At 43.4% G+C, this 17,375-nt stretch overlaps 2 protein-coding genes across 2 annotated transcripts in view; both read right to left on the bottom strand.

The window, feature by feature from the left end:
* Nucleotides 1-259: 259 nt before the first annotated feature.
* LOC108784477 (U8 snoRNA-decapping enzyme-like) lies at nt 260-8,025 on the bottom strand. Its single transcript, XM_018553309.1, has 3 exons — nt 7,802-8,025; nt 2,838-3,110; nt 260-491 (listed from the first exon to the last, which is right to left on the bottom strand). Exons 1-3 carry the CDS (start codon nt 7,976-7,978, stop codon nt 303-305), a joined length of 639 nt encoding a protein of 212 aa, XP_018408811.1. The 5' UTR covers nt 7,979-8,025; the 3' UTR covers nt 260-302.
* Nucleotides 8,026-13,531: 5,506 nt separating this feature from the next.
* The window catches only part of RENBP (renin binding protein), a 19,302-nt gene continuing 15,458 nt past the window's right edge, over nt 13,532-17,375 (bottom strand). Inside the window, exon 10 of the mRNA XM_018553308.1 lies at nt 13,532-13,732. Within this exon, the coding sequence (XP_018408810.1) occupies nt 13,647-13,732 (86 nt within the window). The 3' untranslated portion in view covers nt 13,532-13,646. The remainder of the gene's footprint in view (nt 13,733-17,375) is intronic.

Raw genomic sequence — 17,375 nt, 5'->3', positions numbered from 1 at the left:
AGAATGAATAGGAAACCCAAGCCATGGGAGTATGACACCATTGCACTGGAACACCGGAACCTCTGTTACGGTTGCACAATCTTCCCAGAGTATTCATAAGGTTAATATGTCCTTTTAAATGATTTAACATAATTACACCTACTTAGAAAGAAAATATAATTTTAGCTGGATAGCTTTTAAGTGCATTGAACAATCATGATATATTTGGACATAGAGAAATCATACTGATACAGTCAGAAACAATCAGATGCACAATTATGAAATGGGAACATCTCATCTCTATCTTCCAAAACTACAGAGAATCAAAACTGAATATTCTGACTAGACCATATTGCATCTTGGATCTGGTCCTCGCGAAGCAGGCGGAGGGAACGCAGCCCATATAGGAGTTGGCTTTTGGAGTTACCAATGAAGTTGTTTGATAGGAAGGCCGGAAGACCTCCGAAACCATCACGTAACGTATAAAGGGGAACACGGACTATTCCCATAACCTAAAAAATAAGAAAAATAAAAGCTAAATGGCATAAATCACAATCATACTTCTGTATATGTATAAGCATTGCCTGCAGAGCCCATTAAAGGATAAATATGGGATGAGTGAAATAGACTGAAGCCGTCACACATTGGCTCTATTGATCGAGGACTGAGCGATCACATTCCGCAGGGATTCCCCCCTCTCTGTTTCTCCTGCACTAAGGTGACGGACAGGGGAGGAGGAGGGTACAGCTGGCTCTGCCTCTAGATAGGCAGAGTCAGCTGTCAAATAGGCAGCGGGATGGATCCCGACAAAATTGTCAGGTTCTTTCCTGGCTGCAGCGTGGCTCTGCATTGTCAGCATAGAGCGGTCACATAGTTTTGGGTCACAGGAGGACATTCATAAATGTCTTCCTGAGACCCTAAAGAGAACTATGGCCTAAAAAGGTTTGCTCGTAGCTGCTGCCTGTTTTGTACAAGTGATCTAGGTGGGTATACAACCCCAAGTTCACTTGTAGCAGTCTGCTTGTAACACCCCCCCCCCCATGTTTTTTGAATCTCCCGTGCATCTAGGAGACCCAAGAACACGGCAAATGACTTCAAGATGGAGGGCCGAGAGCAGATCAGAGAATGTCCGTTCTCCGATCTGCTCTGTGTGATCAATTAGACAGGAGTGCTGTGCTCACAGTGCTTTCTGTCTCAGCTGTCACAAGCCAGGCTGCACAGGAGAGCGATTTTCTGTACTGGAGTCTAGTAGGGAGACCCCAAATATCAGGAGAACCTGTCACCTCCACACGCTATCAGATAGGGGCTGTGTTAGCCCCTGTGTAATAGCAATAAAGTTAAGTGAAAATTAACAAAAAAATAATTACAAATTTAAAACCAACCCTGCCATCTGCATGCGAATCAACACACACACAGTGAATTGTGTGCTGCCCCCATTACAATGTGTGCCATACTGTGGAAGCCAGGCAGCAGCACTCTAACACAGTGGTTCTCAACCTTTCTAGGGCCGGGACCCCTTGGTAACATTTGCCAAGTTGTGGTGACCCCCAACAGTAAAATTTAGGGATGCACCAATACTAGTATCTGTGTGGGCTCTCAGCAGGGTATGCGGACTCTCTGGTGGCATCCAGTGAAGGCTCTGTAGTGCCCAAGCACTCATCTCTCCACACTCATGCCTGCTCCCCTCTCTCTGATACTCTCCGGTCGCTGCTGCTGCAGCGCTATCTAGGAGTACTGACACTGCTGCGCTAGGAGGAGGCTGAGGAGCCTCTTACCTAGAGCAGCACAAGGCAAGTGGGGACCCCCTCAACTGTGGGTTGCGACCCACAGGTTGAGAACCACTGCTCTAACACACACAATGTGCATTAAAGGGTAAGTTCACTTGTCCAAGTAATTTTGGAAAATGGAATTAACCGCTCAAATCTGGCCCCTCTTCCCCCTCTGCTATACTTGCCTTTCTGTGAACAGTCCTTCCCCTCGGCCGATACAGATGTACCATCAGTACCCTGTACTGCCGTCTAATGTAGCCCTGCGCCATGGATTTTAAATTTTGCTAGCAAACTGAGCATTCACAACCTGACCGTGCTGACCAATATAAAGTGCTTCTTAGCATGGTTAAATACAAAAAGATTTTACCAAAACCATATCAGGACAATTAGATTGTCCTGAGGGATAAGTGGATTGGGCCCCCGCTTTAGCCCTTGGGCAAGTAGTTTTTTCAAAATTTCCACACCCCCTGTACTAAGTAGTATGTCCACCGTCTCTGACCATCTCAAGTAGTATGTCCACCGTCTCTGACCATCTCCTGACAGTCTTTTGTAGCATTACATACTGTACACTGAATATAAATGTGCAGTCCTTTAGTGATGTCAAAGGTTGCATTTCTGTCCCCCTATACCTCATAAAATCTGACAACCACAGCTTTTATGGGGTGCAGTTTCCCTTCCCAAACCCTTAGGCACAGATTTTTTTTTGTGATAGACTTAAACCAAACTTTCTTCTAGACTAATGCTGACCACACACACATACCTGGCCGTTTTTTCTTTTTATTTAACCTCACAACTCTGAAATGGGGGGGGGGGGGGGTGTCCCGACACAGACACACACTTCACCCATTTGCCCGCCTAGAGGGAGTGGGGACTTCATCCTCTCTTTCAGTAGGTCACATGCTCCTCATATCAAGTATTTTGTGCCAGGTCTGCCTGAGGAAAGAGCAGAGGGGTATCACTGGAGTGGTAACTATCAGTGGGTGGGCGGCTTTGATAGTGTCTCTTTAAGTAGATAAGCAAAATTAAATGTATTCAGACAAACCACATAATAAATGACCTCATGCTATAACAGGCAATACTTCTGCACACCTCTAATCCATGGTCTTTTGCACGGACAGCCTCTTTTTCAATTATTTCCACCTCTTCTAAATTCAGTTCTTTGGCAAAGAAATGCGTGACGGCCTTCTGTGGAATCTCTCGGACCTGTGAACTCCTATAATTATCCTCCGTTACTTTCAGCGTGGTAAAACATTCCCCCAGTTCTTCTAGCAGTTCCCGATTCAGGCCCTCTTCCAGAGAAGAATCTCTTGGATCTATAAATCCTCCCGGAAAACCAAGACGACCATCAAACCTCATCATCATCTGAGACAAAAAGACACACATGGAAAAACAACAAAGTCATACGTAAAATCACTAGAAGATTAAAAGGAAACAAAAATAAAATACAGCACTGTACAAAAATGGTAAGAAGCTCATACTATGCTGCTGTTAGGGACCTTGGCTATAGACATTCACTACATTTTACAGAGCCTAAGTTGATGGACATCCACTGCGATAGATGGGATAGCTAGATAGATGGGATAGATGCTTCTCAAACACCATTTTTTCATATCAGCTGGACTATACAACTGGCCAGCCTTACCGACAATATAAGCGTCATCTGTCCCTAACCACAATTCTGCCCTCAGTCTCTAAGGTATTTGCAGATCTTCCTGCATGCAAGAAACCAGCAGTAATAGACTTCACTACCCAGTTGAACACATTACAGTTATACCTTCGTCATACTCTTTAAAAGAGGAACTTACCCATAGCTTTAAAATAGCAACAAAGGCACATTTAGAAATATTTAGTAATGACAATCTACAAACAGATACCTATGAATAATTGACAGCTTTGCATACCTTATTTTTGTTTTCCTCCACATTCTTCTAACAGTGGCCATTTTTACTAGGGGCAGATTAATCTATCTCCCTTTACTTCCTGGAACTAGGACAGGGGAGAAAAATGCCTTCCCTGAGATCTCCTGGGATTTTGCAGTTTACAGATGAGATTTCCTACCAATGCACTGCTGATGTTACCTTCCCAGTGTGCATCTCTTAGACACAGGCACCATCAGTAATGCCCAAGAAGACCAGAAAGTGGAAAAACAGTAACTGTAAGAAAAATATGTTTGTTTTATCTAATAAATGTAAGATGATTTCATATCAGCATGCAGAGCTGCATGCTGATGTGATTTTTAGTGAAAGGGGGTAAAGGTCAACTGCCTTACTACAGGAGCAATTGTTTCATTATGCTAAAATCTGAATTTTTCTATAGAAAATTATTTTAAACTAGCAAACAAATCTATACTTTCTGAAAGCAGAGGCCCTGTAGAATATAAAAAAGTTAGATAAATTTTTTTTATGTTGCACAATATTTATGCAAAGGTTTATCAAATTGATTTTAGGTTAAAAAACAAACAAAATGAATTTCACTGCACACAAACACAATATAAAACAGAATTTGTTGGTAAAAGAGAAAAGGTGGGGCCGCATTAAAAGAGAACTATGAGGTGAGTGCTTTTCACTCACCTCATAGTTCTAGCCGACTTGTGACAATGAGACTGTCACAGGTCAGCTCAGTAGATTGGGAGGTGAGCGAACACATACCGGCGTTTGCTCACCTCTCGATCCTGTCACGGCTCTCTGCCGTGACAGGGGAGGGGCTGGATTCCCCCCTCTCCGATCTGCCAGCGCTGACTGGCGGAACGGACGGAGAGGGGGCGGGTACAGCTGGCTCTGCCTAGAGGCAGAGCCAGCTGTCAGTCACGCAGCTGGGCGGGATCCTGGCACAATTGTCGGGATCCGCTTCAGCTGCGGCGTCTCAGTATACCGCGAGCTACAGCCGCCGAGAATCGTGCGATTGTCGGCGGGTTTGTGGTGTGCTTGTAAGACAAATGCCGCACGGGCCGGGGTGCGCAAGCGCACACTGCCCATTGAGCATTGCAGTCATCGGAAGCCCGCCCCTTAGCGGGGAGGGCTTGCGTTGATCGCAAGTACGATCTGCCTGTCCAAGATAGGCAGATTGTACGTTTTTTTTTTAATTACCTTACAACCATCGCAAGACAAAAGTCTTACCAACAATATCACAAAAGTCTTGCGATGGCTGTAAGGTGTATGGCCAGCTTTAAAAGTTTTGAAATAAAAACATTAGCAGGCTGCTGTACAGCTGCCCGGATCACTTGTAATTAAGAGCATCACCTGTTGAAGACGATATCAGGAGCATAGCTACCGCAGTGGTTAAAGAAGCCCCTTAGGAGTTTTTGATTCATGCATATTCATGGTTTTGGCATAATCTTGTTATCTACTTCAGGATTGGCATGTTACATCCCTTCCTGTCCAGGACATTTTTCAGTGCTGATAGTTTGAAAATTACTCTGTCAATAAAGTTTGAACTCAAATGAATTTTGATATCAATTTGTAGAGACAGATATAGCTTTTTTAAGTGGGATTTAATAACCACTGTGTTTAAAAAAAAAAAAAAAATACTATACAAAATATGTTTTCTGTTACAAAATATATCATATAAAAATGCCAGAACAGTACGTAAACCCCTGAAATGTGCCCTTTTGGGAAAGTAGACATCCAAAAGTGAGCTAATTGTTTTGCCACGATTTTCAGAAAAAGAAGAGCAGAATACAGAGCTTGATGATGGTGCACTAAATACCTTTAATGTACACAGAGGGAGGAGGAGGGGTTAACGTACAGGTCACATACATACATACATTGGGAGGATGGAAATAAAGGGGTTACTGAACAGATCTGCAGTATACGGAAGGTGAAGGGGTAAATACACAGGTAATTGCAGAGACAGGATGGAGCTGACATAATCAAGAAGATGGGGGGGGGATTGAAGGATTAAAATATCAATCCACAGCCCTCAAGATCTGCTGATGTTTTTTGGATCTTGAACTATTGAATGAATGATTCATTCATTCTTTCCTATTCCTCCTTTGTAAGAGGAAGGCTCACAAGTCTAAACATTGCCATGTGATCGCTGCGATGGTAAGTCACAGTGATCGCAAAGCACAGAACCTGCCTGGTCAACTCTGTGCCTGTAGCCAGTGACAGAGTGAGGAAAATCCTTTCTTAGACAGCGGTCTCTGGGACAAGTGTTCCCACTGGAAGACCTCCAATATTTCCCTGTTCTGGTGACAATTCAAAAATTTGGATTTTCTCCAAAGTAAAAAAAAAAAAAAACCCCATCCAGTGATAATGGTCATCAAAACAAATTGATGACAAATAGGACCACCAAAGCCAAGGGAAGGAGAGGATGCGGGAACCGGTCAAGCAGCCTGGAGGGGGCCAGCGGGAGCAGGTAAGTAAATCTGCTTTACTCCAGTCCCCTGGAGAAAACATTAGTAGTTAAACCTTACAGTGCGGGGGTAGCCCCACCACAAGGGTGGCTTTTTGTTTGCCTGGAGATGGCCTTTAATATAGTAACAATTTTAAGCTATGGGATTTCCCTTTTCCTTCCTGCTGCAATATTGAGATAAAGATTGTTGTGGTTTGATTCCTGCCGGGAGCATGACTGGATGAAATTACCAGCTTAACATTTGGAGATATCATCTGAGCGCTGTTTGACCACCTTGTAAGGGGTCATAGAATTTGGTCTGTTTGCCCTCAGAATATTCTTACAAGGGTGTAAGGAAGAAGCACATTGTTACTTTCAACAGTGAATTGTTCTCACCATGTTGGCACAACATTTCTAAGGCAGGGGTGTGGAATTCCTATCGCCCGACGCCCAGGACATGGTTTCCGTCGCCGGGCGAGTAGTTTTCTTTTTTTGCACATTTAGCCCTGCTCCAGGCAAGCAGAGCTAAATGTACATAGTGGAGCCGCCGCTCGTTTTTATACAAGTGATCGGATTAGATCACCTATATCAAATCGAGCAGTGGCGATAGTGTACGGGCCTTCGCTCCCCACCTGCCGTGGTTTTCAGAGTCCCCCTCTGCTCTGGGGGACCCGTGACCACGGCACATAAGCTCACCATAGAGCCCGTAGAGCAGACGAAGTCCATTCTTCGTCTGCTGTGTGTGATCTCTGAGACCGGAGCGTTTGTAATCACAGCGCCACCTGTCTCAGCGGTCAGGAACTGCACAGAACATCTGTTCTGTGTTGGAGGGCAGGTTACATAAAGAGAAACTGTTACCTCCAAACTATCACATAGGAGATTTGAATCCCCTATGTGATAGAAATAAAGTTAAGTGGGGAAAAAAAGTAAATAAAAATTAAAAGTTTTTTAAAAAAAAGTTATAAATAAAATGTGATAAAGTAGAAAAAAAATAATTAAAACCAACCCCGCTGCCCCCGCCATCTGCATGCAAATAAACGCACGCGTAGAACATTGTGTGCTGCTGCCATTCCACTCTGTGCCATATTGGGTTGGCCAGGCAGCAGAACTCTCCTACACGCACAATTCCCCCCCCCCCCGGCTACACTTACCTTTCGGCAAACAGTCCTCACCCTCCGCCAGTACAGGTGTAGTATCTGTACCCCCAGCGCAGTCCTGCCCTATACATTTAGTATTTCACTCAAAAATCTTTAGCCATTATATACTGACAGATTTTTATGCGCAGCCCAGCATACAGATGCCGGGAGTTACATCAGTCAAGATGACCAAAGTCTCCTGAAGCTAACAGAAGACAAGGAGCAGACAGAAGGAACATCATTGTAGCATCAAGGCAGATGACAGGCATTGCAGCACTGGAGGGGGACATTTTACATGGTAAGCGTGCCATAATATAATGTACATACTTGCACAACATGGCAAAAAGCTCCTATAAGAACAAATACGTTACTTCCACTTTAACCCCTCCTGAGCCATCAACACCAGAATCTATTAATCCCATTGTGAAAATCACAGGTCAGACATGCTGGGTGGGGGCAAGGTCACCATTTTTCTATATAACCAGCTTCAGTTAGTAACAGTGTCATCTCATGAAAATTCATTGATGACAGGCTCTTTAACCGTGCCGTTTCCCAGGAGACTGGTCCGCTTTACATATTTCTCACCAGCACAATGTATCTGATGGGGACACGGTCGAAGAGTTTGGCGGTTGTCGGCGCATACAGCATGACATGGCAGGCGTGTCTGTAGCCTTCTAGCTTCAGAGCTTCCTCCCGGGAGACATTCCGCGGCCTCGGCCGATCCTCCGGCGGAATCCTGTTGGATTGAGAAGCCTGAGCCATTGCACTCCTCCCGCAAAACACGCACGCACAGCCGCTTCCGCAAACACCTGTCACGTGGCCTGGGCAGCCATTCAGATTAGCGGGCAATCTTGACTCGTCCAATTTACCAGCAAGAAAATAGACAAGTGGCACTCGACACAGCGCCACCTACTGGCGAGCCCGGAGTTAATACTTGCCACTGCGCACAGCGCCACCTGTTGGCGGACCCGGAGTGGTAGCTGCCACTGCGCACAGCGCCACCTACTGGCACAGCATGGTCAGGGCGGATTTTTTTCTTATTTCAAACCGAGCAACACAATTCAGTTACCGCTGTCTGCCTTTTACGTCAATGGGAAATTATTAAACCATACATTCGGGGTAGCTGAATCTCAAATCTGGCTTCCTTTCAAGGCACAGACCATCTTTGAGAAAAGCAAATAAATACACACACACCGATAAAAAACAAAAATGTGCATTTCTATATGTTTAATTACAATGCAATTGAATTAGAGCCTGCAGAACATTGCAGCCGCAATCAGGAGAAGAGACAAATACTTTAACATCCATGGTACTCCTTGCTCTGGTGTTCATCCTCCATCAGCATTGCAGTTGATATGTCCGCTCCTCTTCTGCTTCATGATTTTTAAAAATAAAGTGGTCTTATGAGAATGCCTTAGGTTGGTGTGTTTTCCTCTTTTACGTCTTTCTATTGTTCCACAAGTATACCTTATTCTTTATTATTGTTTTTAACCAACAAGCTTTGATTCTCTTAGAATGTTATACTGTACCAAACCACACTGTGAATAGCCAACTCCACATCAATGTAGAAAAACTGAACTGTTACACAGTTGTAAAAATATCACACAATTCATATTCATGGTAAATATTTATATTAATGTGAAGTGAGAATTGTCATAGTTACTTTCCTTAAAGGAGAACTATGAGGTGAGTGCTTATCACCCATCCTCATAGTTCTAGCCGACCTGTGACAATGAAACTGTCACAGGTCGGCTCAGTAGATCGGGAGGTGAGCGAACACATAGCGGCGTTCGCTCACTTCTCGATCCTGTCACGGCAGAAGATATAAAAAGTGGTGCACCGATACAATTGTTGCCAGTACTGATTGCCCAAGTACTTACAGATACAAGTACTGATACATTTTTGTTTATTGTCATGTCACAGTTTTTCTAAAACAATACAGACTAATGATTTCAGGACAGTGGTGGAGTGCCAGAGCTAGGTTCCAGCTGCAGCCCTGGGAGTGCTCATGAAAATGCCAAGTATCGGCACTGGTATCGGAACCGGTATCGGTGCATCCCTACTGCTTATACCGGCCAGGCATTGAGGTCTCAACAAGAGATAAATTGCTAATACAACAATCGGAGTCAGAATATAAATGGATGTCAGTACAGGCCCCTGCCTAGAACAGGGTGACATTAAAGCCTTTCATAGCACCACATTCTTGAAGGAAAAAAAAATGTATTCATTAAGCCTTACTCTGGGAAGTTAAACATACTTAAAATGGCCCTCTCCCCATTGATGAAGACTATTCTTATTTTGTCTAGGGCAGGGGTAGCAACTCCAGCCCTCTAGCTGTGCTTTAACTACAAATTCCAACATGCCTCTGTGAGTCATGCCTGTAACTGTCACAGTCTTGCAGTGCCTCATGGGACTTGTAGTTTAACAACAGCTGGAGGGCCAGTGTTTCCCACTCCTGCTCTAGGGGATGGGCTTGTACAGAGTAAAACTCCCCCTAGTCCATGGCCCTGTCATCTTCCTCTCTGTCAGTTCCGGTTGTGATGACCATTGTCCCCAGTACAAAAAGTGATGGGAAATACATAACTTTACAGGAAAACAGAACAGGTAAGTGAGGGGAAACCTTTGGATACGCACACCGATTCTGGTGACAACTCTCTAGGAGGGGCATTCACTTCAGTTGGACAAATATCCTACTACTTCCTCTTGTTTCTCAGGAAATAAAGAGGAATCTCTCTACTGTGACACAGACAGACAAAAGCTTTCAGGGGTCTTAAGATAGAAGTAAAGCCAAACCCTTTGTCAGGGTTTCTTACCCTTCCTTGTCCACTTGAGCTGCAGGTTGAGCTTATGTGCAGTGTTTCTGACACTGACTGTTGCTCCTAGGCACCCTCTTATGAGCAAACCCAGAAACGTCATCATTCTGCCACTACTGACAAACTCCTGGCAACTTCCTGTCTCACAGTGATGATACGGCTCCAGTTGACTATATAATCATCAGTCCTTTTACTTGGTTTCAGCCCTTTCATTTGTCCAGACATACCAAGTGCTCTCTGCTTGCTCCTGAGCTCGGTGTATGATCCTGGCTCTGTCTACTGATCTCCTGGTTCTAGTCTCAACAAATGTACTTGTTAATCCTCCTCTCTGGGTTCCAGACCTAGATTGGCTGCCTCCTCCGCTTTGGCTTCGGGTCTGACTATGTCTTGGATTTACCTATTGTTTGCTATTTTGTTTATTGTTGCTTTCAATAAATTCTTATTTTTTAACCAGCAGTTTTAGTTGCTTGGTTCCCTGACACTTTTGTTTGGCTGTAGTCCTCTTGTGGGTCAAAGGAGTATATTTATGAGGATATAGTAGACATACTATGTCCTCAATTATGCACAAACACTCAGCGATCACTGATCATCGAGTTTCTGTACTCACTCTCCTCTCTGACACGCTGTCACAGGAGGCTGAGCGAGCGGTGCAGGGAGGAGAGCGCAGCCTCCTGTGACAGCGCGGGCTGTCTCCGCCCACACACTGCTCTGCCATACCGTGATAGGAGGCTGAGCGGTGTGGGAGGAGAGACGCCGGCCGCTCACAGCGCTCTCCTCCTGCAGCGCTCGGCTGGTTGCCACACTTTCTCTCCTCCCCGCTGGGACAAGGAGCAGCGCCCAGAGGAAAGAAATCAGGGATGCGCCGCTGTATCGGCAGAAAAATTGCACTTTCGGCATTTAACCAAAAGTGCCATTTTCGCCCGATGTTTCGGCGTCCGATATATCGGTGCATCTCTAGTGAATATAGCTTTCTATAACTTTGTGCTACCCCACTACTAGCATTATACAACTAGCACAAACTGTCTCTCCCTCACAAAGCGGTCAGCTGTCCCCCACCAACTCCAACACACACCGACAAAAGGATGCTGGGAGAGCTGACTTTTATATGGAGGGGGCTGGCACATTTTCAAAGTTCCATTATTGGCCATAATTCTTCACCTGAGTTCACAGGTCAGGCAAAACATTATGGTGTTCGCTTATGACACCTGGGAAACTTGCCCATAAGTGTGCCTTTTGGCCTAACAGCAAATATGCAAAGTTTGCCATGAACCCAACCAGACAGAGAACACAATCCTCATCCCTACCAGTGAAGATCTTTATGGTGTATGGCTTGAGACATCCCATGTGACAAGGAACACTTGGGAGCCAGGCAAAGAACACTGACACAATTTGGTGACTCTAACACAATGGTGTCTTTGATATATGCCTTAGCATTATGAATTAATTGTGCTAAATGCAGTCCAAAAAAGTTGCTAAAGGAAACCTTTTTCTTGATTCCTCATATTGTCTTCTCCATTATTGTATTTTTTATCCAAAATCAATAAACATCCCAGCCACCCCCCTGGATGACTGTGGTATTGGGGGGAAAAAAGTCCTGCATGTTGAATTTATGGTGGCATTTTGCTCTGCATTTTTCTATTCATGTCACTTTAAAAAATGCTTGGAAAAATACAAAACATTCTTGCAGTGCCCATTCACACATGCCTTATTAGAGAGTGTGGAGCGCAGCCCTAACCTACATTAGTACCATTCTAGACTAATGCCAAAAGTTTTTACAATAAATATTATATGCTTTCAGTTCCCAATGGGTTTTATTTCTTTGGTAAGACGTTTCCCAAGCAGAATAATGAAAAGGAATTTGTTGCATGTGGGTTACACATAACCAGACACTCCTTTGTCTATCAAATATATTATATGTACCTGTAAGTGGTTACATGTAGCTCTTTGTCAGTTGGAACAGTCTGAACAATGTCACTACTTTCTATTTCCAATGATGAAGCCAACAAAGTAGATTTGGGGGAGGAATCCTGCCTCTGAACACAGGCTCCACACTTTTCTTCACTAAAAGTAGAATACCAGTTTTCTAAATACTATAAATTGGAACCCTTCTTACAACTTCCTCTTCTGGTATACACTATAAGATTTTATTTGATTGTAGAGGGAGAAGGGAAAGAGAAAGTAGGGTTAGAGTAAACCGAATGCCATGTGTGGAGTCAGGAAATAAGTGAAAACGTCCAGAAAATTATCTGGAGGTTTTCTTTACCTTCCTTTGGATATACAGAGCATTGATGCTTATCTAGGACATTCCCCAGATGCTAAACTGGAAGTTAAAGTGATATAATCAGTTCAGGTAGTAGGTTTTCCCCAAAACATGCTCAGCTGCCCAGCAAATCCAGCATTGTCCTGCTTTAAGCCGCTGCTGCAACCTGCATCTCCATCTTCTGTGACGTTACCAGGAGCCGTCTGTCTCTTCAGGGTTCTGCAGTCATCCCCCTAAGGGGGGCAGTTTGCCCCTGCTGCTTCCTAGGATATTTGACAAGGATATCCCAGGAGGCTACAAGAGCATTGTCATCTAGGCAAAAATTTGAGCAAGCTTGATTGCAGATTCATTACTAATACAATTACTAATTTTAATTATAAAATACAGTTTAAAAACATTTCGTGGTTTCAACATGCAGTTTTGTCTGATTATTAGCTATACACACATACGTTACAGTATAACAGTCTAAACAAGTACCAAAATCAGTCACTAGTTGATGCACAGGCCTAATAAATTAAACAAAAAATTCCTTTAAGTGAAATCCTCATTTTTGTTTCACGTTCTGCCCCTTCCAGACACTGCAGCTTACCCTGGGAGGACCTCAGCAACAGAGGCAATGCTGTCAATTCACAAAGTAGTGGGTGTGACTAGGTGTGGCCAGGTGATGATTGACAGACTCCAGTCTTGTGAATCACCAATGACAATGCTGTTAGCCGTGCACCCTAAAACATCTCATCCCACTGTAATGCTAGCAGGCACAGTCTAAGTAAGAGTGGCAACTCTGCTCTGAATTCAGAAGTAGTGCAGCATTGATGTCACGCCATCCCAGTAAGCTTTATTAGGTGGATTTCAGTGGCGGGATCAACAGGTATTTGAGAGACTTTGCAGGGGGACTGAGAGGGATCTATAAGTGCAGATGAACGTATACGAGTGCTGCAGATGCCAATGACAACTGAAATCTGCAGTAAACTTTTGTACTCGTCACAAACAGTTCCTACTATGATGATAAAAATTAGATTATTGAGCAGGGATGGCCATTAATAATTTCTACATTCAAATATAGGATGATCTACATTGATGCACTGCAGTTACAGATGATCATAAATGATCACCGTTGGTCAAAATGCAAGAGTCCAAAAAGTTACAAAAGTAGTGTTCCGTAAATCTTTATCTCTATCACAAGCTAACCTATCAAGGCTCACCATTGAAAAATCAGCATAGGTAAGGATGACCACAAAGAATTTCCACCTTTAGATAAATTGCAGTGTAAATAAATTGCTGTGTGAGCTGCTATGAAATAACTAGGCACAATTTTCCAGCCAGGAATGTTTCACCAATCTCATGTAGTCTTTAGTAATTAGTCTGTGGCTTGGTTGTCTTCTTCCAGAAGCCTGGACAGAATCTCCTCACACATGTACAGGCATCGGGGGATATGAAAACAGCCTAAAATGAAATCAAATGTTTTAGTTAATACAAAAGAGAAGGACACAGGTGATTGCAGACACGGGCCAAATTCATTGCATGCTCCAGTTCAAATAAAATGTAAAACCGGAGAAAGGGATTATGGGTTATGGTTGGTAAACACTAGAGGGTGCACTTATTTTAATTAGAGCTATGAATCATTTATGTTATTTAAGAGATACATTGAAGTTATATACCTCTAAATGTATCATGTATAAATGTATTTATGTGAAATAATAATAAAAACATATTAAAACAAAAAAAAATAAAATGTAAAAACGCATCAAGCATACTGCTCAGGCTGCTTACATATAGCAGAAAACCCCCAAAAGGGAAAAAGGGGGGGTGTTGTGAAAAGTGAGAAAAGTCCATCTTTACAAGAATACAAGAAGCAGAAGGAGTGCCACACCAATAGTCAGGGAGTCCACAGCAATGTTATAATAAATAATCAGTAGAAAGTAGACATGTGCGATTAGTTTCGGAACGAAACCAAATTCGGACGAAATTTTGGAAATTCGGAGATTCAGATGTATCCAAATTCCGAATTACAGCTAAAACGAATCCGAATTCCCGAAATTTCATACAAATGTAGTTAGCGGTAGCCCGTTTGAATTTTCGTTTTTGGACAAAATTTTGTTTTTTAGCGGTAGTCCGGTCGCAATTTCATTTATGGACGAAATTTCGTTGCAGCAAAATGACGTTAGTGAAAAAAAGAAAATATAATTTTTTTTTTAGTTTACAGAAGATGAAAAAAAAAAAAAAGCATGAGGTTCCCCACCAATTCATACCAGACCCTTTAGGTTTGGTAGGAATGTTAGGAGGGACCCCCTCAAGTTAAAACACAAAAAAAAAGGGGGATCCCCAGCCCCCCAAAAATGGGGAAAACATGGGGTCCCTCCTAACAGTCCCACCAGACCCTTGATCCGAGCACTGGCCCGGCAGGGCAGGAAAGGGGCGATCGAGTGCCTTACCAGGCCACGTGCCCTTGGCATTGGGAGGGTGTCCCCGTGCCGATGGACAAGGGCCTCTCCCCCACAACCACCGGGTCAAGGGGGCTTATTTGCATCGGGGTACCCCTTTAAATAAGGGGGCACTCAGATGCCGCCCTCCCCCTTGTGAATATCGGGGTACTTGTACCCAGACCCATTCACTAAAGGGTTAAATCAAATAGCTAGTAAAAAGTACAGACTTTTGATAAAATCCTTTAATTGAAAACAAAACATTTTTGACTATTCCTTTAATAAAAAAATAAATAAATGGCTCCATCGATGTAATCCAGCGTCAATCACGGTGCAGGACCCCCGCCAACCCGCCGCAATAAAAAAAGTCCCACCGCACGACCCCCATCTGAAACCGACGAAAATGCACCGCAAAAATGACATTCATTCCGAAAATAAACAGATGGGAGGAGCTAGACATGACATCACGGCTTGCTCCGTCCATTTGACACTCTCACCTGTCAAATGCTACATAGCATTCGGGAACTCCAGAATACTATTCATGAGTTTCCGAATGCTATTCGGGTCTGTGAGCCGAGGTGTCATAATGCTTTTCAGATGACATCTCAACTCACAGACCTGAATAGCATTTGGAAACTATTGCCCCCCCCCCCCCCCCTTTCCTGCCGGGCCAGTGCTCGGATCAAGGGTCTGGAAGGACTGTTAGGAGGGAACATACGTTTCCCCCCCCCATTTTTTGGGGCTGGGGTTCCCCCTTAAAATTCCTACCAGACCTAAAGGGTCTGGTAGTATTTTGGGGGGAACCCCACGCCCTTTTTTTGTGTTTTAACTTGAGGGGGCCCCTCTTAACATTCCTACCAGACCTAAAGGGTCTGGTATGAATTGGGGGGGGAACCTCACACTTTTTTTTCATCTTCCGCAAACTAAAGAAAAAATAAAAATAAATTTTTTTTTCCTAATGCTATTTTGCTGCAACGAAATTTCGTCCATAAACAAAATTCAAAATTTCGACCGGACTACCGCTAAAAAAAAAGAAATTTTGTCCAAAAACGAAATTTCGACCGGACTACCGCTAACGAATTTCATCCGAATCCGAATTCCGAAACGAATTTAATTTCGGACTCGAATCCGAAAAACAAAATAATGCAAAATCCGAATCAAAACTAAACGAAACAAATTTTTTGCTGGTGCACATGTCTATTAGAAAGAGAGCCAGCGTGTTTTGGGGGTTTGCACACTCCTTGTTCAGGGCTACAATAAGGAAATAACAAAGCTTATACTGAATATAAATGCATATTATAAAAGATCTAGTGGAAGGGAAACCAGAAATCCTAACAACATATGTATGGAGCCTGATATTACGCCTCTTGAGACCTCAGTTTTCCAACGTTCTGATCTAAATAGATCTACCATAAGGGATTTCACGTTATATATACACACTTAGGGGGTGATTTATGAACCATTTGCATAGCCATTTTCTATGCTCCTCAGCTCCACCTAGTGGCCATAATGCATTGTGAATCTTGTTTGCTTTGTGAATGATTTATAAATTACCCTCTTAGTCTTACATTTTTATATACCATGTGGAAAGGGGGGAATGGTTTACTGTGGGGTATCATGTTTTATGGTTTTTCTTAGTTAGGGAGTGTTTTATTGCATCTCGAAGGAGTTTCCATACATTAAAGAACAACTCCAGGAAATGTTTTATTAACCCCGCAATGCAATGGTTAAGTGCTCGTTTGTATCCAAAAAAAAAAAAAGTTAGACTCACCTGAACCAGCTTTTTTTTTTTAGGCCGATCCTTCCAAAGTCTCTCCCCCTCCTCTGCAGTGGTCTAAGGTCCGGTAAGTCATCAATGTCTATACACAGTATATAGACATGAGGATGCTGAAGCTGATTCTAATGCTACAGCGGAGGGGGAAGACAGGCTGGAAGGAGCGCAGTGACAGCTGGACGGCTCAGAGCTTCAGGCGAGTATCATTTTGTTATTTTAGCACCGAGACACAAACAAGCACTTAACCCTTGCAGTGTATGAGTAGCCCCACTGTAAGGGTTAATAAAAAGGGCTTATTAACAATATATGCATTGACTGGCATTTTTCAGCAACTGAACAACGTCAGTCACCACTAGGAGGCATAGAAAACAATTGTATTCTATGTGCCCCGTTAACACTATAATGCAGGTGTGATGTGCGGTGTGCTGTGAAAAAATACAGACATGCTTCTTTTTTGCAGTGTATTGTGTAGCATCGCAGATCACCACCCTGTAGTGCAGCACACTGCGCTGCTGAGCAGGGACCTAAATGAAGTGCGATGCGTTGAGACAGCACTGCCTCTCACCAGACCTGTCACACCACACTAGCTCACACGCTGCAAGTGTTTTAGTGTGTGGGCTCATGTTAATGAGCCCTAAAGTATATCTGAACCCAGGAACAAAAATTTAATAAACTGCAGTTTATCAGTTCTTAGATGTGGTGGCTGCATTCGTCTTTTTGTTTGTTCTGACATTTTTACTTTACATTACCTGGTGATCCCAGGTACAGGCTTTTTGTGCTAAGGTGGCAATGCTCACTTACTGTACTGTATCTATGGAGAAGCAGCATTGTCATCCTAGGCTTCTCTCCTGATTTGAACACAAATGTCCACCCCCCTCTTCTCCCTAACATT

Source organism: Nanorana parkeri, unplaced genomic scaffold (assembly GCF_000935625.1).
Source record: "Nanorana parkeri isolate BGI_ZX_2015 unplaced genomic scaffold, ASM93562v1 scaffold116, whole genome shotgun sequence".
Lineage (NCBI taxonomy): Eukaryota > Metazoa > Chordata > Amphibia > Anura > Dicroglossidae > Nanorana > Nanorana parkeri.
The sequence above is the reverse complement of the archived record's forward strand: the minus strand, read 5'-3'. Positions and strand labels throughout refer to the sequence as shown.

Excerpts from the sequence above, each read along its gene's own strand:
- LOC108784477 (XM_018553309.1), bottom strand. The coding sequence starts at position 7,978 with ATGGCTCAGGCTTCTCAATCCAACAGGATTCCGCCGGAGGATCGGCCG. Across the intron at positions 3,111-7,801 it reads CCATCAGATACATTGTGCTG|ATGATGATGAGGTTTGATGG; the intron begins GTGAGAAATATG and ends TTTTTGTCTCAG. Across the intron at positions 492-2,837 it reads CAAAAGACCATGGATTAGAG|GTTATGGGAATAGTCCGTGT; the intron begins GTGTGCAGAAGT and ends CTTATTTTTTAG.